We start from the raw sequence: 24,744 nt of genomic DNA on the forward strand, positions 1-24,744 counted from the left end.
TATTTTGACACCTAATAGCACCTGTATTCTTAGGTGACTTCTAAGTAACTCCTTCAAAAGAAGAGAATCTCAAAAAAAAAAAGTCAAGATTTAGAATAATATAATTATCTTAAGTAAGGCACTTCTTTTTTTTAAGAAATGATACATTGTTTACTCATGGGATGAATAAAATTTAATTTTATTAGGCATTGAATTGTTTTGTTCATTAAAACATCTACATCATAATTTAACGCAAGTTCTTGATCTTTAATGCTCGAGAATGTATTTGAAATGTTTTTCCCAAAGAAAATCTCTGCAAGTGCATTATCATCAGACCTTTTTCTCCACTTGAAACTCATGGCTTTCTTGTGAAGGAACCTGGTGAAGTTAAAGGAAGTGTAATTGAAGCAGTGGAGACAGTGGTGTTGCTGGTAAAATTTTAACAACCAGCTGCAGGAGGAGGGCTTGTAACAATTGCCAGTTTCCATTGTGTAAATAAATATTCCCACCTTGCCTATTTTAGGGTGACAGTTCTTGAAAATATTACAGTGTATTCTCCTGAACCAGTCAGGATGGCTCCAGTGCACCACTGGGTGGGATCAGGTGATGGTGCTCAGTAACAAGGGATAGGTCTATTATATCTGCCCAGCAGAATGCAACTAGAAAATTCCTCTGTGGAAATTAAAGACACAATTACACTTAAGAGAGCCAATGTCCTCAAAGTCAAGAACATAAAAGCCTCCAGTTTTGCAGGTAAATCCCAATTAGTGCCAGGCAACTCCACTCTTCCTTAATGCTTTGGACTCCCCAAAGGAATAATGTGCTTTCTTAGTACTACATCATATAGAATGCTGTCTCATTAATATTCATTGTTAATGGTAAGAACTAGGATCCTAGTTCATTTCTCGTCCTAAAATGTCACCAGATGAAAGTAATAGTAAAAACTTTTCATAATTTGAAAACTGACTTTTAGTACTTAAGATATTGAAATTAAATTCCATTATATAAAGCTTGTACTTTAGGGGGAAAATATAAAGTCTTATTAATCATGCAGAAAAATGTACATCTTTTCAAATGTGAAACTAAAATATGTAGACTTTCATTTAGTCTTGACTCTTTTAAAGGCTAACATTTGTACTAAAATGTTGATTCAACCTGGGAATTTTTTAATTGTTCATTGTAGTAAATCAATAAGCATTTAATGAGAGTAGAAGCCTGAAATTTTACCAAGCCTTCTTATACAGCCTAGCCCTAAGGATAAACTGATTTTGTCAATTTAAGTTAGAATAGAGTTCAGAAGGGAACTGAACACAAGCATGGCATACTTCATGTGACTTATCCCCTGGGAAGATCACGGAAGGGTCTAATCCCACTGAAGCTATTTTAGGGATAGTCTAGGAGGCTGCTAGTTCTATAGGAGTTTGTGATCCAACCTGCCGAGTTAAAATCTGTCTATTGGTTGGGATTCCTTTTCTCTGTTCCCCCATCCCTTCCTTCTCACTATACATTCACATATAGTCCTTTATACTGCTTTGGATTAAACCTCCTTTTTATAATTCCCAAAGGAACATGAATTACCATGTGCAGATTGTCATAAATGTAATGCTCAGCCTGTCTCACATCTGATAACATGGGGGAAATGATGATGATACATATATTTAATATATATGTGACAAAAGCTTTTATACCTGATGAAAACAAAATGAATTCACTACATGAATTATTCTGTCTTTATAATAAATTATGTACTCTGAGCACTCAGTAAACAAACGAAAGACCTTTTTTTAGTATTTTTTGCCCCAACCAGATATCTAATCAAAGACCCATAAAGAACTCACTTATCCACTTGGTAATTATTAAGTAATTTGTTTCTTTCTACCTCAGAGAGAAAAATTCCAGATGAAGATTTCATCATCTTAATTGATGGATTAAATGAAGCAGAATTTCACAAACCGGATTATGGGGATACAATTGTATCATTTCTGAGTAAAATGATTGGAAAATTTCCTTCCTGGCTCAAACTAATTGTAACAGTTAGGACCAGTTTACAGGTATGTGTTTGCTTTGGAACATAAATTATTTCCCTTAGAGAGTGCTTAAACTGAAAAAGTTCTAGGTCCTTTTCCTTTAGTGATGAGGTTTACTAAAACTCTACCATTTCCTAGAGCCCTAGCAAGGATAATTCCCTAAGAGCCTATTCTGAGAGTAAGACATATAATTTAGAGAGCACATTCTCTATATATGACTCTCTTAGCTCCGATTCTCATTCCTATTGCTCTGGGTAAGTTTTGATAAAGTGTCCTTCAAAATAGCATGAAAAGAAAGTGTCCATTTTTCTAGACATTGTCCTGAGGACAAACAGCAATACAAATAGAGTTCCTAACACTCTAATTTACTGCTTGACTTTTGTTTTATATTTTTTATCATTTAATGCCATGCTAAAGTTGGTACAATCTAGAGTCAGATTTTCTAGTTCCTCCCTCTGCTTCTACTTGAACAAATTTTCTATAGGATGATGGTGGACTTCTATGTGCCTTCCTCTAAGAACTTTTGGCAATATTAAGGTTTGAGGTTAAATTTACTACAACTATGAGATAAGGTTTATTTTTAATTACCTTCCCTGCTCATTCACTGATCACTTAATGGCCCGGACGAAGGACTAGGAATGTGGAACTGAGCCTGTAAAAACATATGGTCAAAGGATAAATGACCCCACCTTCTCTGCCATTCTCATTGTAGCTGAGTTGGTATCTCTCATTCTTTACTTATTTACACTTGTTTGCAACAGGATTTCTCAACATTTTTCCCCTAACAAGCTGTCTTTTTTACAAACATTAAAATATTTTTTAATATATTTTATTGATTTTTTACAGAAAGGAAGGGAGAGGGATAGAGAGTTAGAAACATCGACGAGAGAGAAACATCGATCAGCTGCCTCCTGCACACCCCCTACTGGGGATGTGCCCGCAACCAAGGTACATGCCCTTGACCCGGAATCGAACCTGGGACCCTTCAGTCTGCAGGCCGATGCTCTATCCACTGAGCCAACCCGGTTAGGGCAAACATTAAAATATTTTGATGAACACTAAAATCTTATATATTATACACCTATCGCAGATCCTCCAATGACATTTTGTTCAGTGTTGTTTCGCTATAACACTGATGAGATGCCATATGAACTTAACTCTTTTTTGTATCAATTAGCATATGATAAAATTGGTTTCATTATATGTTGTTTCACTTAAAGCTATAGAACTTATTGATGAAGTTAAGTGAGGATTTACTGTATTTTGATGCAACCCCCTCATAACAATTGCTAATGTACAGAAAGTGGTCTTGCTTCCCTCCTTTCTCCCCTCCCAGGCACATTCCTGTATATTAACCAATTAGCTTTACTGCCCTCTTTCAAAAAGTATACTTCTAATCCTGGCTACCACCTTGTAGATGTTTGTTATTAATCTCTAAGTAATTTGAATTAAAGGCTGTGAATGAATCAACTTAAATGCTCTTTACAAATAAAAATTATATAATCTACCATTATCAGTCAGTAGCTTCGTTGTTAAAGATGAAGGATGAATAAAAGAAACTTCTAGGAACACTCATCTCTGATTAATTTTATTAAATCTATGCTTAGGAAATGTTATCCTCATTTATATTTTTATATAATGCAATGTGTAATCTCAAAAGACTTTTTAAGTATAACTTTCATCTTTCAGCTATGCCAAAGAACAGGAAAAGTATTATGCATATTAATCTACAAAGTCCAAATTTCAGTGTCGTTATAGAATTCCCAGATACTTCATTCACTTCAACCAAGAATTTTAAAAAATTATTTTCATTCAGCTCTGAGAGTGAAATAATTTATAGGTGTTAAACAATGAACCCTTGTATTGATCATTCATTATTTCTACATTTCTTAAGTTCTTCAGGAGTGTCAGGCATTTGCTAAGAGCTAAGGATACAACAATGAACAAGACAGACAATTTCCCTGCCCTCATAAAGTATATGTTCTATTGAAGACAAACAATAAACAAGTAAAAAATTATATATACGTATATTAAAATTATAGGTAGTATTAGTGCTACAAAGACAAAATAGAATAAAGGGATAAATGGGGGTGATCATTATTTTAGATAGGACAGATAGGAAAGGCCTCTTCAAGGAGCCTTGTAGAGTGATGAGATCTGATTTACCCTTTTAAACGATTTCTTTGGCTGCTGGCTGTGTAGATAATAGAATGTAGGGGATCAAGAATGGAAGCAGAAATACGTGTGAAAGATGATGGTGGCTTAGATTAAAGTGATGATGATGGAGACCCTGTAAAGTCATATTTGTACAACATTTTGAAGAATTAAAATGATTTTATGGGTTAAATGTGGATGTGAGCAAGAGAGAAGATTCAGGCATGAATCATGGGGTTTTGGTGAGCAACTGGGTAAATGCTGGAAAGGAGAAAGATCATAGATACCTCCTACAGTTTGGTTGTAGGGTTTGTGATAATACCATTTATTGACATGGGAAGGTTTTGTGGAGGGGGCAAAATTCAGCAGTTCTGATTTAGTCACATTAGATTTGTGTATGAAACATCTAATTGTAAATGTTTAGTAGACAGAAATAAAAGAGGAGAGCTCAAGGGAGATGACTAAGCTGGAAATACAAAGTTAGGCATTATCTGCATAGAGATGATAATTTAGAACTATGGAACCAAATTAACTGTCTTAGGGAGTGACTGGCTGGATAAAAGAATGGAGACCTGAGCCCGGGAGGACTGAGAAATGAAGAAGGAACCAGCAAAAAGTCCTGGGTAGGAGTTGCCAGTGTGCTAAGAGGAAAGTTAAGGGAACATGCTATAGGGTAGCAAGCTGCAGAAGTGACTCAAGGAGAAAGGTGTGATCCCCTGTGTCAAATACTGCTGCCGAGAGATTGAGGAAGATGAAAACTGCAGCTTGATTATTGGATTTGGCAAGGTGACCATTACTGATAACCTTAACCATTTCAGTCAGGTGATGGTGTGGAAACCTTATTGCAACAAACGGAGGAGAGAATGGAAAAGGAAAAATTAGATACAGTACATAGAGAAAACTTTTATGTGAAATTTTACTAAAAAATGCGGACTGAGCCCTAACCAGTTTGGCTCAGTGGATAGAGCGTCGGCCTGCGGACTGAAGGGTCCCAGGTTCGATTCTGGTCAAGGGCATGTACCTTGGTTGTGGGCACATCCCCAGTGGGGGGTGTGCAGGAGGCAGCTGATCGATGTTTCTCTCGCATTAATGCTTCTAACTCTCTATCCCTCTCCCTTCCTCTCTGTAAAAAATCAATAAAAATATATATTTTTTTTAAAATGGGAACTGAGATATAGCTGAGGGGAGGAATTATGGGGTCTCTGTGATCCAATAGTAGAGAAGAAATTGATGGCAGGAAAGAGAGTGGTTACTTACAGGAGCAAAGTCTGTAAGCAGATGACAAAAGATGAAATCCAGAATATGAGTCACCACAAAGCCCTATCACTTCCCCAATATAATGTCCAAGCTAATCACCAAGGCACCACACTTTCTACTATTAGAAATATTCCTTTGGGCTAAGGCGTCTTCAAAAGATCTGTATTAAAATGCATCATTTTATTTGGAAGGTTGGAAAGCCACATTTTTATACGGCGTTCTTTGAGTCCTTGTGCATTTCTTACTTTGACATTATGCCATAGTTTACATTGAGAGAAAAAAAAGTTATATGGTACTCCATTTTCTGTTTATTTTAAAGTGTTATTTAGAATATTGACCATTAAATCACTCCTAAAGTATCCTTTATGAAGAACCATAAAATTATCTTAAGTCTCAATGTTAGGAAGAATGTTCCTCCTGTGCAATTAATTTGTTTTAATCTATGCATACTACTACTTGATTATGTTTTCTTTAGCCACTCAGAAGTTCAAAATAATTTTTTAACCCCATAGTTTATCATAAGAATTAGGGGAAACTGAAGGTCTTTCTGTCTATCTCTCTCCATCTGTTTTAGGAAATTACCAAGCTGCTGCCTTTCCATAGGATTTTTTTGGATCGACTAGAAGAGAATGAAGCCATAGACCAGGACCTGCAGGCTTACATCCTGCACCGGATACACAGCAGCTCAGAAATCCAGAATAACATTTCACTTAATGGCAAAATGGACAATACTACATTTGGCAAACTCAGTTCTCATCTCAAGACCCTCAGTCAAGGGTCCTATTTATACCTGAAACTCACATTTGACCTCATAGAGAAAGGCTATCTAGTATTAAAGAGCTCTAGCTACAAAGTAGTTCCTGTTTCGCTCTCTGAGGTTTATTTGCTCCAGTGCAATATGAAGTTCCCAACCCAGTCTTCCTTTGACCGGGTGATGCCTCTCCTGAATGTGGCAGTGGCCTCTCTCCACCCACTGACTGATGAACATATCTTCCAGGCCATCAATGCTGGTAGCATTGAAGGCACACTGGAATGGGAGGACTTTCAGCAGAGAATGGAGAACCTCTCCATGTTTCTAATCAAGCGCAGAGACATGACTCGTATGTTTGTACATCCTTCTTTTCGAGAATGGCTTATCTGGAGAGAAGAAGGAGAGAAAACCAAATTTCTCTGTGATCCCAGGTAAGCCATAGATCTGTAATAAGCAATTCTGAACCTATTTTGTTTTTACTGCAGGGAGCATGGGTATTGAAAGCAATGAGAAGTGTTCTCCATTGAACATTTCACATACAGGAAATAACTCTGTTTCTTCTCAAGACAAGGCTATAGTGAGATTAACTAATTTATTTTCTCACATTGTTACTTCCTTGAGATTCAAAATCTGCATAGATATGCAGAATGCTCCTGTACATTCCTGTATTTTTCCTAAATAATGTTCTGGGTTCTTACTGGTGATCCCAAGGCTATAATTAATTTTGCCATTTAACAGACTTCTTCAGTGTTCTTCAGATATGAAGAAAGAATTGATATAGTATCCATCTCTTTGACTTAGAGCAGAATCACTTTAAAATTGCAATTGCCCTTTTAAAAGCCATACCATTGTTAAAAGTCACCAATGACTAATCTCATTAAAGCCCAGCCAGTACTAAAATTTACACTGGAAAATTGAATCTTAAACCTCATAGCTGAAAAAGACTGGTGACCAACTTAAGAGATCGGTTGGTAGCCACTTTACCTTTAGATAAATAAGGTGCCATTATTCCCATCTATAATAATAAAAGCATAATATGCTAATTGACCGGACAGTCAAACAACCTTCCAGACGAAGCTGCAGCAGCAGGGGCCGAGGCAGAGGCTGTTAGGGGCGATGAGGCAGGCAGGCGAGTGGTTAGGGGCAATCAGGCAGGCAGGCAGAGGCACATAGGAGCGATCGGGCAGGCAGGCAGAGGGGTTAGGGGTAATCAGGCAATCAGGCAGGCAAGCGGTTAGGAGCCAGAGGTCCTGGATCCCCCGAGGGGTCCTGGATTGCGAGAGGGTGCAGGCCGGGCTGAGGGACGCCGCCCCTCCCTCCCCCCGTGCACGAATTTATTAAAACTCTAGTTTTACTATAAAAGGCCTTAAAAATTCTGAATCACTTGTCCAACATCAAGTTAATAGGTGGGAGAAAGGAGGAGGGACCAGAAGAGGGGTGGCAAATACATGGTATGTACCACCACTCCCCTGTCTTTCAGCCATGGCAGACAGCACAGATTCACCCCAGCACTCTTTCCTGATGGACTTGACCCTGACTTAAAAATCTTCCTCAGCTCAACAAACCAGACTAAATATGAAACTGTTTCCCATTCTCTTGGATAGAACTAGATCTCTATCTTCCTAGGAGGGTGTTCTTTCTACTTCTCCACATTACCTTTTTTCAAAAAATTATTCCTTTAATTAAGTTGGTGTTTTCAAAAGCAGGTCTACTCCTGACTTCCTGGAAACAAAAAAGACACCAACAACATAGGTGGCAAATGCAGAGTTTATTCTGGCTCAAAAAGATCGGCCAAATTTGACTGAGGTTTTATTACTCTCTCGGCATGTTCGTCACCCGGCCTTATTAGAGACAACTGCTTGTGGGCATACTGCTCAGCCCACTTCAGGCTGATTCATTAGAAAATTAGTTCCAGGCGCTGATGATGATATCAAGCCAGACAGCAGATTTCCTGGTATTTACTCTCAAAGGGAAACTTAAAGAAACAAACTAGTGGAAAGAACATGAACTTTTGAGTCAGATTACCTGCTTAAAAATCTCACCTCTTCTAGGAACTGTGACCTTTGGAAAGTTACATGTTTCTGATATAGTTTTCTTATTTACATAAAAGGGATAATAATTCCTAAAGTTATTGAGAATTAAGTGAGATGTAGTAAGTATAATGCCTAGAATAGTACATAGTACATACAGAGTGTTTAGGAACTGTCCTTTTTCCTTCCTTTTCTTTGCAGTAATGGATCCTTCAGGTCCACTTTAACTCAATCCTATGATTAATTGGATAGGTAGCAACAGTCTTCTACTATTAGCATTTTGGGGCACAAGATTTAAACAAACAAAAATTGTATGATATTCCCAAGAGGATTTTATTATAAACCCCACGAGTACTGCTGAGTACTGCTACTGATGCTTAACATATAAGAGTTGGCAACCACATATTTAAGAAAAAGAGACCAATCTAGAATTGGTCTCTTTGACTTATAAACACTTTTTTTTAATTGTTTTATTGCTTAAAGTATTACAAAGGTGCCAGGGTCCTGCCCCAGCGAGTCCAGGGGTCCCCAAAGGTGTGGACGGAGTCGGCAAAATAGGAATGACACGGAGACAGCGTTCAGTTGATCAGCAGCCTAGCCAGGATCTCTAGCCAGGATCTCCAGCCAAGTTCTGGTCTGGATCTCCAGAGAGGTTCTGCTTAGGATCTCCAGCCAGGTTCTGTGTCCATATTCTCTTGCTAGGTTCTCCAGCCAGGTTCTGTCTGAGATCTCCAGCCAGGTTCAGTGTCCAGGTTCCAGTCAGGTTCTCCTGCCAATCTCTGTAGTCAGGTTCAGTCCAGGATCCCTTGCCATGTTCTCCCGCTAGGCTCTGTCTCTAGGCTCCGAGTAGGTTCTGTCTTCTTGATTCTGTTCTAAGTTCTGAGTGTTTCTGTCTTGTTACAACTGTATTTATACCAGTTGATTCAATCCTATCAATCTCTATTACAAAGGTTAGGGCGTTTCTTATCTCCATTCCAGGGAGTAAAGATTATGTAGCTTAAGCATGATTGTTCATAGTTAAAGTGATTAATTACCCGCCTGGCACTTAGTTGAGGGGTTTTATTCCCTCCCTAACTTCAGGGGAAAATCCCTACCTGGGGAAAACAACCTTTCTCAGAGACCTTGGTTAAAACACATAGTGCCAAGAAGGTGAGCAAACATATTAAGAACCGTATGCCATATATGCCAGGTCCCTTGAAACAGCAAGGATGGACCGGCTCCCGGCACAAAGGGTATTACATATGTGTCCTTCCCCCGCCCTTGACAATCTCCTGGCCTCCCCTACCCCCCAGTGTCTTATGTCCATTTGTTATGCTTATATGCATGCATACAATGCATACAAGTCCTTCGGTTGATCTCTTACCCTCCTCTCTCCTGCCCCCCAACCCTCCCTGGCCTTCCAATTTCCAGAGAAACTTTGCTAGTTGATCTGCTCTTTCATTCTGAAACATCTCAGAGGATTGAAAGCTGAGGTTCACAGTAGCCAGACTACCACAGAATTAGCAGTGTCCTTACAACAAATGAAACCTTCAAGGGCTCCCAAAGGAGAAAAGGTGGTATTTATGTTGCCATATCATGGTTTTACAGTCTTACCTTCTCACCATTGTTTATTAACTAGGAGCATTTCAGCAACAGGCTGATACACTGAGACAAGAAGAGCAAACACTTCTAACTTCAAATGCTGTGTATAGGCACACCTCGGAGATATTGCAGGCTCGGTTTCAGACCACCACAATAAAGCAAGTCATAATCTTTCTGTTGGTGAAGGGTCTTTCCTTTAATTTGTTAAAAAAAAAAAAAAACAATGCAGCATCAGTGGAGCTCAATAACATGAAACACAATAAAACGAGGTGTACCTGTAGTCTGTTGCCTGGTGATTGAATAACACTCAGGGCTGCTGAGGGATCATCATATATCACTTAATGGCAGAGAATAAAATAGTAGGACCAAGAGTTATCATAAAAGCTTCCTTACATTTCATTTCAGTTGGAATTCAGTCTTCCACCCAGCACTGTCTGGCACCAGCTTTGTTACTAAAGTATTGATCTCAGAGTTTGAGGCCCTCTGGGTCAATGAGATGGAAATTCACTAAGAATTTAATGCTATTGGCAAAGCCCAAAGGTGGCCTTTCAAAGAAACTGGCTGTAATTGCTTTCCATTTCAGGCAAGTCTGATTAGTAGGGCTCTCTCCAAACAGGGTTTGTCTTTGTGACCTTCTGCTTCTACGTCCTGTACATATTTCCGTCTCTGTTCTCTACCTTCTTTCCAGTTTCTCTCTGTAGCATCTAATGTATCTCAGTAGATTATGGGAGACCAACTTGATGCCTCTAAAATTACACTAGATAGGCCAGTGCCTAACATACATATCTCTGTGTAAGGAGAACTTTCAGAAACAAGGGACCATCTCTGTCTCCTAGTCCATTTTCCTGGACTTTCAGCACTCACTTGTTCACCCTGAACTTGTTGACCTTATTAGGGCATTAGACACAGATAAGAATATTCTACTGAAGCCAAAAGTAGTTGATTTCATCAGAAATAGGCCACCCAGGGAGCTACTTCTGCTAAACTGAAGAGTCAGTAATCTGAGGATGGTGCTGGAAAGAGGAAATAGCAGAGGCAGAAGTCAGTGTTGCAGTTGAGACAGTTTTCTTCATTTTAAGTATCAGACTTTCTATTGTTCCACACTCAGGGCAGAGAATTGATGCCCCAGAGAAATGACCTAATGTTGCATAGACATACAACTGTCACAGAGAGAGATGAGTTAAAGATGTCTTTTCTTGGCTTGTTAACAAGATGTAGGGTATTTGTATGTGTGTGTTTATGTGTGTTTACCAAACTAAGTAAAGTAGCACTCAAAAATCTTTTATTCAAAACTTGTAAGATTTTGGATTTGCTTTCTACATAAAAGTATACCCTTTGAATCCCTTACAAACCTGAGACTTTGCCACATTATTCTGTTTTTTATTTCCCACTATTCATCACTGTCATACTCTATCATACTCTGAAATTAATCTGTCCTATAATTTTATTCCCTTAGGCACTGAGATATCAGATTAACTCACTAATCTAATAAACTAATCTCTGCTATTATGCTAATAAGAGGGAAGTAGAAAACCCATTTGAAGCAACTTATGCATTTTAAGTAAGGCTTTTGAGAGAAGTCACCAGCCTTATGCCTAACCTATTAGTGAATTTGCTAGGGGAAATTTTAGGCTGATAGAGTAGACAGTTGGGACCTCCAGCCTAGTGGTGCTATCTAGTTTTTAAAGCAGTGGTTCTCAACCTTCCTAATGCCGCGACCCTTTAATACAGTTCCTCATGTTGCGGTGACCCCCAATTTCATTGTTACAAATTGAACATAATTAAAGCATAGGGATTAATCACAAAAGCAATATGTAATTATGTATGTGTTTTCCGATGGTCTTAGGAGACCCCTGTGAAAGGGTCTCCACCCACAGGTTTTAAAATTTAAAGCCTTGTGGTGCTGCTTAATATTTCTCCATAGCTTTAGGCTATCCCTGAATGAATCCCCACTCTATTTTTCTGTTTCCTTTTCTCACTATCTCTATTTTCATAGTATCTGGGCTCACCTTCCCTAGGAACAGCTTGCAGATCAGCATATATGTATAAATGGGAATATATATGTAAGATTTTAATACAGAGATTAGAAGACTCAGCTGCCTTATTTTCTTTTTAATTCTCAGTTGACTTATTTTTAACTGCATAAAACACATAAAGCTTGTTGTGAACATTTTTTAATGAGTACTGAGCTGTTATAACCTGAGATGGTGATTTGGAAGCCTAATTTGGGGGTGTCCTAATTTCCTCAAACTAAGAGAAACAACTTTTATGGTGAGTGAGAAAAGGAAAAGGCTACACAAATCCTGTTTATACCTATGAGGATAGTTGAGTACTTACTTGATTCTTTGTGAACAGAGTTGATATAATAAGTGGTCTATTGAGATTTTTTCCCAATTATTTGGGCCCTGTTAGTCAGTGAATTATACATTGGAGACCTGGTGCTCCAGATGCATGCCATAAAGCAGAGTGTCAGAGAAGAAGAAGCTTATCTAAGGAAAAAAGAGGGCAGTCTTCCTATAAAAGAAAATTCACTGTGCCAGGACCTGGACAGTCTGGCTTTTTGTAGAATGCGTAGGCCTGAAATGACCCCAAAATGAATTGCGGGGTTATGGTGATTTTGTTGGTTTGGTTTTTTTAATCCAAACACGAGCCTCCAGACCAGATGACATTTAACCTTCCCCCAACTGAAGCGCAAACCCTCAAGTTAGGTCATGGGTTCCGCTTTCTAAAAGCATTAAGAAAGAATTCAGCAAAGTGATGGGTCATGGGGAGAAAAAAAGAACTCCAGGAACTAAATCAACCCTTAGGAGGTTTGAAAGAGTTAAAGCAAAGAGAAGGGAAGTATACCAAACATCCCTGACTAGCACTTAACCATTAGTAGATGATCTTAGCTGCTGAAAATATTAACTGTCTGATCTCTGTACTGGATTTAGATCTGCTTCATTTCTAATTCTTTTCCACCACTAAAGGGAAATCACTATTCTCATGTCATTATTTGGATGTGTGATTTCCTGTAGAGATTTCATTAATCTGTAATATTATTGGGGATTTGTCTAATTTAACAATAAATATTTTTTCTTATTATCTATGTTTCTAACTCCCGATTGGCATCAAGAGTAAATTTGAGACTTATATTTGAAGTGTTACTCTAGTGACCATAGCTGTGGTTTTATGATATAATGCAAGGGGGAAATTACATTAAATGTAATGTATATATGCACGAATGTTCTTCTACTTTACAAATTTTTCTCATGGGACCTACATCTATTAGTCAAATAGGCAAATGTTCCCACCTTTAAAACTCTCATATCTTTGAAGATGGGCAGCAATAACACTTTTTTTCCTTTTTCAAGCCCAAAATTAAATTTGGAAAAAGTTGGTTATCAGAATTCTTCTCCAACACATTTAAAACTGAGAATTACTTATTCTTATTATCAAAGAAACTCATGTGAAGTTTGCTAATTAATAAGTATATAGAGAAATAATCCTGCTTATAAGATGGAGAAAGAACATCATTTTAAGACTTGGCAGGCATGTAAGAGAGTGAACTGATAAAAACACAGAAAGAACTTGTACTCTCCTATATTGGTTGATTTTGCTACAAGAAAGTGATAGTGCTTATATGTTTAAAAATATATTTAAATTAAGTGGATATGGATATCGTTATATATGTATACAAGGTGGGACAAAAGTAGGCTTAAAATTGTGGGTATGTGAAACCCAGAGTTTATTCTTGTATAATTATTTATTTATTGTATTATTTTCCATACAAACAACTATAAACCTACTTTTGCCCCACCGTGTATGTGTGTGTGTGTGTGTGTGTGTGTTTATAGCAAATACTGGTTAAAACAACTTCACCTAAAAATCTGAAAATGGGGAGAAGTAGAACAGGTGGTTAAGGGAAATTTTTGGTACAGTAGCACCCAACACCCTTATCCACGTGGGATATGTTCCAAGACCCCTAGTGGATGCTTGAAACTGAATAGTAACCAAACCCTATACAAACTATGTTTTTTTCCTATACATACACACCTGTAATAAAATCTAACTTATAAATTAGGCAAAGTAAGAGATTAACAACAACAATAATAAAATAGAACAATTATAGCAATATACAATAAAAATTATGTGAGAGAGTGTGTGTATTTTTGTGTGTGTGATAACCAATATGGCTACTAAGTGACTAACAAGCAGGTAATGTACACAGTATAGATACTATGGACCATGGAATTATTTACTTGTTGGGCAGGATAGAGCTAGAGGGCATGAGATTTCATCATGCTACTCAAAAGAGCATGCAATTTAAACTTATGAATTATTTATTTCTGAAATTTTCCATTTAATATTTTCAGAATGGTTGACCACAGATAACTAAAACCAGGAAAAGTAAAAACCCTGTATAAGAGGGGGCTTCTGTACTGAAAGTTAAGAAATAGAGGCTAATTTGTCCTGTTAATGAGTCTCTGAAGCAACACTGGCTGAATGAAAAGATGGGAACCCCACAGGCTTTCCTAGGTTGTCAAACTAAGATTAATGGCACAGTAATCAGAAGGAGTATCGCCAGCTTAATGGGATATGACAGCACACTGTCTTTTTGTGAGTAGAGCAACTTACTCTGCTGTCTCTACAGACTTTTAAAAGCAGATAGATCTCCAGATTTGGTAAAATCAACTCTAATGGTGTTCTATTCTCTCTACCATAAGAACCCATGGCTGTGACATGTATTCACTGTAGCATATCTAGTTGGTGCTACCACCCAAATTTTACTTTTAAGTATCCACTTATTTCCAGCTCTACTTACCACAGTGGTTCTCAACCTTGGCTGCACATTAGAATCACCTGGGAATCTTTTTAAAATCCTGATTTCTGGGCCTCATCCTCCGGAAATTCTGTTTCTTTGTTACTAATGTTGTGGCCCCACCCCATAACAAAGAAACAGAATTTCCGGAGGATGAGGCCCAGAAATCAGGATTTTAAAAAGATTCCCAGGTGATTCTAATGTGCAGCCAAGGTTGAGAACCACTGACTTAGCACACCCTAGGCTCTCACGTGAACTACTTTAGCCTCCTAATTGGTCTCCCCTTCAATCCATTTCACCAGAAGCCAAAGTGATTTTTAAAAATGCAAATCAGACCATGTAACCTCTTCCTGAAATCCTTCAATGGTTTTTTGTTGTGATTATAATAAAATTAAAGACAGATTTTTCAAAGCCCTGTATTACAAAGATAGCTCCTGCCTACCTCTCTAAATTGAGCTAGTTTATATACAATTTCCTGGTCATAACCAGTCATCTGCCAGTTCCTTGAACTTGCTGAACTCCTTCCCACCTCTAGGCCTTTGCTCTTAACAATTCCCTCCATCTGGAGCTCACTTTCCCTGGCTCATCACATGGCAAGATCTCATGCCTCCTTCAGATCTCGGCTTAATGCCACCTCTTCAGAGAGACTTCCGCTTGTCACCATATCTAAGTAAGTTTCTCCTGGTTTTCTTTATCATAGCAACCTTTTTACTTTCTACACTTATCCCAATCTATTATTAATTTACTGTATGTGAATACTCCTTTCTTGTTTACTCTCCCCTCTAGAATGTCAATGAGCTCAAGTGAGAACAAGAACGTTTTCTATCATGCTCACCTTGGTGTTCCTAATGATTAATATAGTGCCTGGCACACAGTGAGCACTCAGTAAAATACTTTTTTAATAATGAGTTAGTGAACAAAAGAATGGTGAGTGATACTAATACCAAGCTTGCAACTGAAAATATTTGAGAAACTCTTCTCACAGTTCAAAAGACAGTGTCTTTTGTTCACTCTGTGACCATGTGTCAGGAATAAGCGAAGACAGGCATTTCAACAAGCATTCAGTGAACATTTATTGTGTAATATAGTCAAGGTTCTGTGTTAAGCACTGAAGGGGATACAAATATGAATAAGATAGATCTGTCTACCAGGACTTACAGCTTAGTGGTTTTAACAGACACATTTATAACTATAATTCAAGGCAGAGCCCTGTACTAGTGGGATAAACAAAGAGCTAAGGAACATGGAGTAAGAGCGACATGATAAATCCTGTGCCTACTGCTGATGTTTCAAACGGCGACAGTTTGGTGAAGTCATAGCTCTTCTGCCTCGTGAAGCCCTGCCAACTGCTTAAAGACTCCATTGTCAGAGGAGAGGCATCCGTTTTCCTAAGGCCAGTGGTGCATTAATGAACCAAAGGGCAATCAGAAACTGAGGCAAAGTGGGAGAAAGCAGTAAATCTCCCCAAAGTCTATGTTTAAAAAGAATAATGCTGTTCTGCTCATTTCTACGAAGGTAGATCTTGGGCATACTTTACTTAGTCTGCTACATAAAGTTCATCAGGCTCTTTAATTTCCACATTGAATAAGAAACAGTAAGACAGGCTAACCAGAAATGTATTTTGTATTTAGGATCCATGAGAAGGACATACCAAAGCAGTTTCTAACTGATGAGCTAAAGTGGAAGGAAAGAAGTGTGGGTGTTACTTGCTGAGAATTGATAGCAGCAAGCAGACTGTAAGGCAGCAATCACCAAAGTTTAAGTGCAGGCAGAATTTTTTAAGTAAGAGGTGAAAACGAGCAGGATTGTCAATCTATTCTCAATATTTGAGTCATGGTCACACTCATTTCACAGTTGAACAATGGCAACAGAGATGCCCACAAATTCAAGGCTGAGTTGGATAGTGAATTGGAAAGTGAACCTAGAAGTCTTCATGTTACTCTTCCTGGAACCCATCTGCTTAGCATTTATTCATTCATGAAACATTTGTTGAACTTCTATTCTACAACAAGGACTGTGCTATACTCTAGAGAAACTTAAGTGAATAAGACATCCCCAACATTAAAGCCTTGCCCTTTAAAGGGAGGTCAGGCACATAGCAACCAACAATAGGGCAATAGTGCAAGTGTGAGATGCAAAGTGCCTTTGGGGAATTAAAAGAAGTTCTGATGGTCTGAAAGATTGATAGGAATGTGGCTAGGGAAAAAAAGCCTTGAAAACCATATTTAAGACCTTAAGATTTTATTCTGTAGATAATAAGGAATCTCTAATTTTGAGGCGAAGGAGACAATGATCAGATAACTCTGATGATGTGAAAAATAGCTCTGACAAGTGGTATGTGGCCCTATTTGTCTAGGTGAGAAATGCCATGACCTGTAATGTAAGAACAGAGAGCCAGGTATGCATGGGAGAGACATTTTGGAGATACTCAACAGCACTTGGTGTGTGTGAGTGTGTAGAAGGTGAGGATGGAGGCATCAAAAGTGACTTCAACACTTAACCCTGAACAGTGTAGCATAGTTAAGCTACTGATGGACAGCATTCTGAATGGAGGAGGGATCCTAGCATGAGCAACAGCAGGAGAAAGAACAGGCTATGGGGAGAAGGTGAGTTCTATGTTGGACATGTTTATAATGAATTACCTCCAAGAGAAGATGCACAAATATATTTAAACATGTGACTTTGAAAAATAGAAAAAGGGAAAACTCAGACACAGAATTATGGATTTTGGAGTTATCAGTGAATAACTGAAAGTAGAAGCCATAGGACTAAATAAGATCACTTAAGAGTATAAAGCAGGAAGTTTAGAAGTATGATAACAGAATATATTTAATACTAAAAGTGATGAACCAAATAATTTACAAGGGTAATATTAGAGTTAGAAGGAGAAACAAGAAACAGTAAGGTTATGGAAGTCAAAGGAGATTTTTCTGGGCCAGGTCTGAAGCAATGAATGTAGTTTCTGCCTGTACTCCATTAGCCAGAACTCGGTCACATGACCCTCTTGAATGTGAATGCAAGGTCCCTGGCAAAGTAGCCCCTTCCCCACAGCTCTTGGCCGTGCTAAGGAGCACGGATCTTTTGTAGGCAGCGACCTATCTCTGCCCCGTAATGTTGGTCTCACTGGGTCTCCCTAAGTAATTCTCCACGTCTACCTCTATAACAGACATTTTACAGCAGCAAACATTATTTCAGTCCAAATTATGAGATAAATAAGATAGGCTTTAGATTGCAAGCAGTTCTTTGCCAGCTGGCTATGACTATATCACTTTATTACATCTGAGCACCACACAGAGGAATATCAGAACACTTCGGTGTTATTTCTCTGAAACACCAAAGTGTTGTATATCAAGTTTGTCATTCCAGGAGCTAATGAAATCTGTGTGACTACACATTAGTGACTACGACTAGAACAATGGAGAAAACATCCATGCTAGAAATGTTTGATTCCATCTGTTAGCATGTTTCAGTGCTACAAATAGAAACTTTAAGGCTTGCTATCTCCCTGGGGTGGCTAAGTGAAAATCTATTAGAAAAACAAACATAGTGTCATTATATGTTTTGTATAAAACAAGTTATTCAACTTCCAAACTGTTAAATGTGCGGTGGTGGAAGGAGGGTGATTCTTGCTTTAGAAAAAGTTTTATTCTTCTAAGAGACCTCATAACTCTCAACTTTCAAGGTCTAGGGAAATAGGGTTGTCATGCAAGTGTAGCTCCTCACTGCCTTGTTGTAATCCACAGTTGTCCAAGGGTGAGTATCACTTGTCTCCAGTAATCCATATGGAGGAGCTAAAAATGAGAATGGAGATAGGATCTACCCTCTACTATTCTGGATACTCCCTCTCTGCCTTTTGTCAGAGCCACGTATATATCCAGGACAGGGGACCAGGGACAGTGCTGGGAAGAATCTTCAACTCTGACCTAAGGCTAGAGCAGCCGTGGGCAAACTACGGGCCTGATCCGGCCGTTTGAAATGAATAAAACTAAAAAAAAAAAAAAAGACGGTACCCTTTTATGTAATGATGTTTACTTTGAATTTATATTAGTTCACACAAACACTCCATCCATGCTTTTGTTCCGGCCCTCTGGTCCAGTTTAAGAACCCATTGTGGCCCTCGAGTCAAAAAGTTTGCCCACCCCTGGGCTAGAGGGAGAAAATAGAAACAAAATCACAGGCTAAAAGAAAACTAATTAAGAGGCTGCTGGTGATCTTAGAGAATAGTAAGACTAGAAGTCAAAAGGAAGGGAGTTCAGGAGTAAGAAACTGATAAGAAAAATACAAATAAATATAGACAGATGTAGTGTAACATTCGTACCATAGGTTAGCCAGTGGCACCATATTTTATCAGAACAGTAAGGCACACATGGAAATGCCAGCATATATTGTAAATTGCTTTTACCCTTTGTGTCCTGAACACCGTAAGCTTTGAGTTCAATGAACTGATCAGAGTCATTCTCTTATGAGTAATGTAATTTGCTTATATCTAAAAAAAAAAAAAAGAATTACATTGTCTCCTTCATCTTTCTCTTGGCCTATATTGCTTGTTGTTTCTCCTGTGTGCCTGATGAGCAACAACAAAGCAAGCTCTATTAACTGAAATGCAAATGTCTTACCAGGATTTCTTAGTTATGGTAGTAAAATGAAGGCACTGGGGCAGGGGGTTCTCAAACTTTTTAAACAGGGGGCCAGTTCATTGTCCCTCAGACTGTTGGAGGGCCGGACTATAGTTTAAAAAAAAACTATAAACAAATTCCTATGCACACTGCACATATCTTATTTTGAAGCAAAAAAACAAAATGGGAACAAATACAATATTTGTATTTGCATGTGGCCCGCGGGCCGTAGTTTGAGGACCCCTGCACTAGGGCAAAGTCAATTTTATGTCTAACTGAAATTTCATTTTCTTGTCAAATATGAACTTTTTTCCCCTTAATTCTGATAAGCCCGGATTTTCATTAGAATGCTTCAGGCATAGGTGGGGGATCAGAGGCCTGTATTCAGGAGTTCTAGTCACTATGTACAGCTAGGGATGAGTTATTTAAAGTAATAATTCTTACATCAGGGAGGGTACTGATGGTTCCATGAAGGCTATCCTTGTCTGAGATATTCTCTCAATTAAATAACTTCCCTGCCATTGTGGTTCATCTTATCCAATCAGATAACCACTAGAATTCGGAAATTCTATGAAGCTCAAGATTAGAACATGGTAAAATTATTTTTTAATCTTATTAGAATGAAATCTCCATGAGATGACTCCTGTAAGATGGGAACTCTCCCACCCCCTGTTCTTTACTGAAACTTAACAAAACAAAAACCAAGAAATAAAGACCATGTTTGTTTTAAACTTCAGTGTGAGATATCTTAAATGTTAAACCTGGCAGAGTAGCCAGTGTTCAATGTGAGGGAATATCATCCAGTAGACATCTGGGCTTCCTCTCAAGGAAGTGTTACCAACAAAAATTCACTTGCTACTTTTCCTTCTGTTGGATTAATTCACTGGATTTGAAATTGAAATTGGGTTCATTTCCCTTTTCTATGACACTTCAAATGAAAGGAATAGAAGAATTGTGTTACCAGTGGCATTAGGACTCTGCTGGCCACTAACCTGGTGGGGAGTAGAGAGTTACTTAAAGTAATACAGTTCCACAGAATTTTGTGCCCACAGAGCTAGAGCCAGTGTGGCAAGAAGGCACATCCCAAAGGCGATCGAGTGTCCTTTCTTTAATGCCCAGTTTTCTTTTGCTTTCAAAAAAATTTATGGGAAATTTTTATATGCAATACTAGAGGCCCGGTGCATGAAAATTCATGCGCTGGAGGGGGTGTCCCTTAGCCCAGCCTGCCTCCTCTCACAGTCTGGGGACCCTCAGGGGCAGGAGGTGACCCGGTGATCAGGGGAAGGTGATGCCCCATCACACCTCTGCTGCTGCCACTGCCGGCAGCGCAAACCTCAGCCGGCCCTGGTTACCTGAGGTGGCTGGGCAGCCGACATCCGAGGCTTGCCTGTGCCTCGGGCCGGCCCTCGGCAACTGGGGGGCCTAAGGGGACTGGGGAACTCCGGAGGCAGGTGCGCGGAGCGGCCGGGCCCACCTCGGGGCGGGCCCGGCCTTGCCACGTGCCTGCCGCCCCAGCGGGGCTGAGGGGACTGGGTGCCGCCATCTTGTGGCTGTGGGCACCGCCATCTTTGAGGGCATAGCAGTCAATTTTAGCATATTCTCTCCTTATTGGCTGTGGGCACCACCATCTTTTGAGGGTGGGACAGCAATTGGCATATTCCCTCCTTATTGGCTGTGGGTGCTGCCATCTTTGTGACAGGATGAGGGTCAATTAGCATATTCCCTCTTTATTAGATAGGATATGATGCTAGGTGCTTTGAAGAATATAAATCACTCAGAATTTCTGTCATAAATGTAAACAGAAACCCATACACATAACCCTCAATATATACACATGCATACACCCATACCTATTCATGCATACATTCACACTTTAAGGAGTATTTCATTAGGATGCTTTGAGCTAGAAGAAATAGAAAATTCTAACTCAAATGGATTAAATAATAATTTTTTAGATACTTTATATAACAAGAAATCCAAAATTAGGGCAGCTCCTAATGCTGTACAGTCAGGGCTCAGGTGCTATATTTCTGCAATTCTCTTAGCTTAATTCTTCTTTTGGCTTTGTCTTAGGGTAGCTGCCACATGATTACAAGAGGGCCACAATAGTTCTGGGCTACAGGGGCAGATAACACAACATACAGAGGCAGAAAAGGGGTTTTCTCTTTCATAACAGTGGGAATCTGTTAATAAGGAGATAGGGAGGAATGGATGCCATCAGGAAACCTATAGTCTAGTAGAGGAAAGGGTATGTGGAAGTGTGGTAGATACTGTATAAGACATATAAAGTATATATAATGGTAGTTCCAAAGAAAAACTATTCCTTTTCCTCTACTGGAAGGAAAGGGAAGATAGCTGCTGACCAGAGAATACTTCACTTGGGGAAGAGGTTGTTAATCTAGTTTGAATTTGAGATACTCTGGGACCTCCAGGTGCAGAAATCCAATAGACAGTTGGATGTATACTGACCTAAGGCTGAGAAGTCTAACTAGAGAAAAGGATACAGGATGCAGGTGGTGGTGAAGGCCCTGAGGATGGATGAGCTAATTCAGAGGACAGACCAGGACCGAAAATGAGACCCTGAGGAACACTGACATTTAAAGCGGGTGAAATAAAGTAGTTGACAGAGACAAAAAATAAAAATGAAAATCTTTTCATGCCATCTGTGTGTGGGATGGGTGTAAGCTAACTAGAAATGACATTTTGTGATATTCACACGTGTGATTTGGGTAAAGGACTGGTAAAAGCTAGGAACCTTTCAATACTTATTCTTTGCCCAATTGCAGTTGTCCTTCCCTAAGAAACTGGTTGAATGAGACAGAATCTTGGAGGTTTGGCTAGACCTGAACAGTCCTCCACCCAAAGCAGAATTGGTACATTAACATTTCTAAAATGAGTCTCTTTTTCTTTGCAGGAGTGGTCACACATTACTTGCCTTCTGGTTTTCCCGCCAAGAAGGAAAACTAAACCGACAGCAGACTATTGAACTGGGACATCACATCCTCAAAGCACACATTTTTAAGGTAACTAGAGAAGTTAGAGGCTTTTTTCTTTCCATCTCTAGCAGGCTTTCCTTAACAGTATTTTTGAAGCTACTGTTATTTCAGTAAACTCCTTGCTTTCTGAAATTATTTTGTTGCAAAGCCAGTCCACGTCCTTAAAAGTATGGCTGTTCCTCCCTAGGCATTTGCAAAGAAAACCTCATTTGTCATCTCCCAGCTTAGCAGACTGCTAGGCTTTCCAGGAAATGTACGTGTATTATCATTCAGCTGAGAAGCATATAGATGTATATTCAATATATGACCTACAATCTCCTGAGGACAGTCATGTTGTAGCAGTTAGTTGCAGATTTTCACAATATCTAAAAAAAATCACTGAGAGCACTCTTTCAATTTTCTTATACATCTTTTTTTAAAAATTGCATTTTATTGATTTAAGAGAGGGAGAGAGAGAAACATCAACCTATTGTTCCATTTATTAAGGCATTCATTGGTTGATTCTTGTATGTGCCCTGACCAGGGATTGAACCCGCAACCTTGGCCTATCAGGACAACACTCTAACCAACTGAACTTCCTGACCAGGGCCTCGTTTCTTAGTGAAGATTTCAATTCTCTTAGTGAAGATTTTAATATTTCTAGTATTGTGATGTTCCAAGTACCTGGAACCATTTTCTCTTCAAATGATAATCCCAATTTGTCTCCCAGTGGTTTCAAAATTTTTAAGTACTCTATAGCATCAGCTCCCATCTCTCCACATTCACAAGGCTGGAATGGAGGACCCAGAGGAGGGCACATCATTCACTGTTTGTGCACGAATGCATTTGTTTTACTCAGCGCTTACTGAGTCATTGTCCGTACTAGTGCTACAAAAACAAGAAAGATACAGACCCTAATCTCAAGGAATTTTTAGTGTTGATACCAGTATAGGGTAAAAACACAAAGGTCAAGGAAGAAATGTTCTGATTTTTCTAGCCCACAGTTTGCTGGAAGTCTGCTACTTCCCATCTTTACAGTCTCCTCAGACTGCTTTTCCTGGCTCAGGGTTGAGATACAGGTATCTTTTTTTTTTCTTTTTTCTTTTAATATATATTTTATTGATTTTTTACAGACAGGAAGGGAGAGGGATAGAGAGTTAGAAACATCGATGAGAGAGAAACATCGATCAGCTGCCTCCTGCACACCCCCTACTGAGGATGTGCCGGCAACCAAGGTACGTGCCCTTAACTGGAATCGAACCTGGGACCCTTGAATCCGCAGGCCGATGCTCTATCCACTGAGCCAAACCGGTTAGGGCGGATACAGGTATCTTATACAGGTCTCTGGGTTGGACTTCCTCCAGGAGATACTGTTAAAGATAAATAGTTCTCTTCAGAGAGAAAGATGGCAGTAAGGACAATTCAAAGAGCCTAGCAAATCTTCCCCATAGGTAAGCACACACAGAGAAGCCTATTCATCAGATAGACAGATGTGAACCCACAGTGACAGGGCCTTTATTTGAATCATAATTTTCTTCTCTGAAAAAGCTCTGTACTAAAAAAAAAAAAAATTATCTTACCCAATGATAAGTAGGAGAATGGGACTAAAATAACAGGCAAGGTGGCTTCTTCCTGTTTCAAATGGGCCAAAAAGTATCTGCTGCCCTAACCGGTTTGGCTCAGTGGATAGAGCGTCAGCCTGTGGACTGAAAGGTCCCAGGTTCCATTCCGGTCAAGGGCATGTACCTGGGTTGCGGGCACATCCCCAGTAGGAGGTGTGCAGGAGGCAGCTGATCGATGTTTCTCTCTCATTGATGTTTCTAACTCTCTATCCCTCTCCCTTTCTCTCTCTAAAAAAATCAATAAAATATATATATTTTTTAAAAAGTATGTGCTACTTTGAGAAATTCTGACATAATTATCCTTCAGTTAGATAGGAAATTTAACTTTTAAGCATCACCACTTTGAACTCTAAAGCTTTTAGCATCACTGTCTGCCTAGGATCAGATGCAAAACAATTTATGCTTGTCTTTTCTGTACCATAAAATGAACACCACATTAACAGGTAAATGGTAAGTTTTATTTGACCCACTGTGACTGTATCCAGTGCATGGAGACCTACATTTTAACCATACACCCATCATTGACACAGTTTTATCTTATGTTGCTACAGACAACATGGTTGCCTGAGATAAGAGTGGCTCCCTGTGTGATTCCAGCCATAAATACTTGGGTGTACAGCATAGGTGCTGACATGACTGCAAGTAGAAGAATGTAGACTTGGACTACGGTTTTCCTGATGCTGCACTTTTAGGATCTTTTAAATGCAGAGTGCTCCCTGTTGATAGCCTTTGGCTTCCCCCAGACTGCTAGAATTCTCAGTGCCCATCAGCTGAAGATCATGAAAAGGCAAAAATAGACTCTATGCTTATACCCTGTACCACTTAGAACAGGGGTCCTCAAACTTTTTAAACGGGGGGCCAGTTCACTGTCCCTCAGACCGTTGGAGGGCCGGACTATAATTTAAAAAAAAAAACTATGAACAAATTCCTATGCATACTGCACATAACTTA

At 39.1% G+C, this 24,744-nt stretch overlaps 1 protein-coding gene across 8 annotated transcripts in view; it reads left to right on the forward strand.

Moving 5' to 3' along the window:
• TANC2 (tetratricopeptide repeat, ankyrin repeat and coiled-coil containing 2) overlaps positions 1-24,744 on the forward strand; it is a 281,996-nt gene that overhangs the window by 213,670 nt on the left and 43,582 nt on the right. For all 8 annotated transcript variants that reach the window (XM_059669888.1, XM_059669889.1, XM_059669893.1 and 5 more), the window contains 3 exons: positions 1,864-2,030; positions 5,992-6,599; positions 22,111-22,219. In XM_059669888.1, coding sequence (XP_059525871.1) covers positions 1,864-2,030; positions 5,992-6,599; positions 22,111-22,219 — 884 coding nt within the window. The remainder of the gene's footprint in view (positions 1-1,863; positions 2,031-5,991; positions 6,600-22,110; positions 22,220-24,744) is intronic.

This window comes from Myotis daubentonii, chromosome 16 (genome assembly GCF_963259705.1).
Source record: "Myotis daubentonii chromosome 16, mMyoDau2.1, whole genome shotgun sequence".
Classification (NCBI taxonomy): domain Eukaryota; kingdom Metazoa; phylum Chordata; class Mammalia; order Chiroptera; family Vespertilionidae; genus Myotis; species Myotis daubentonii.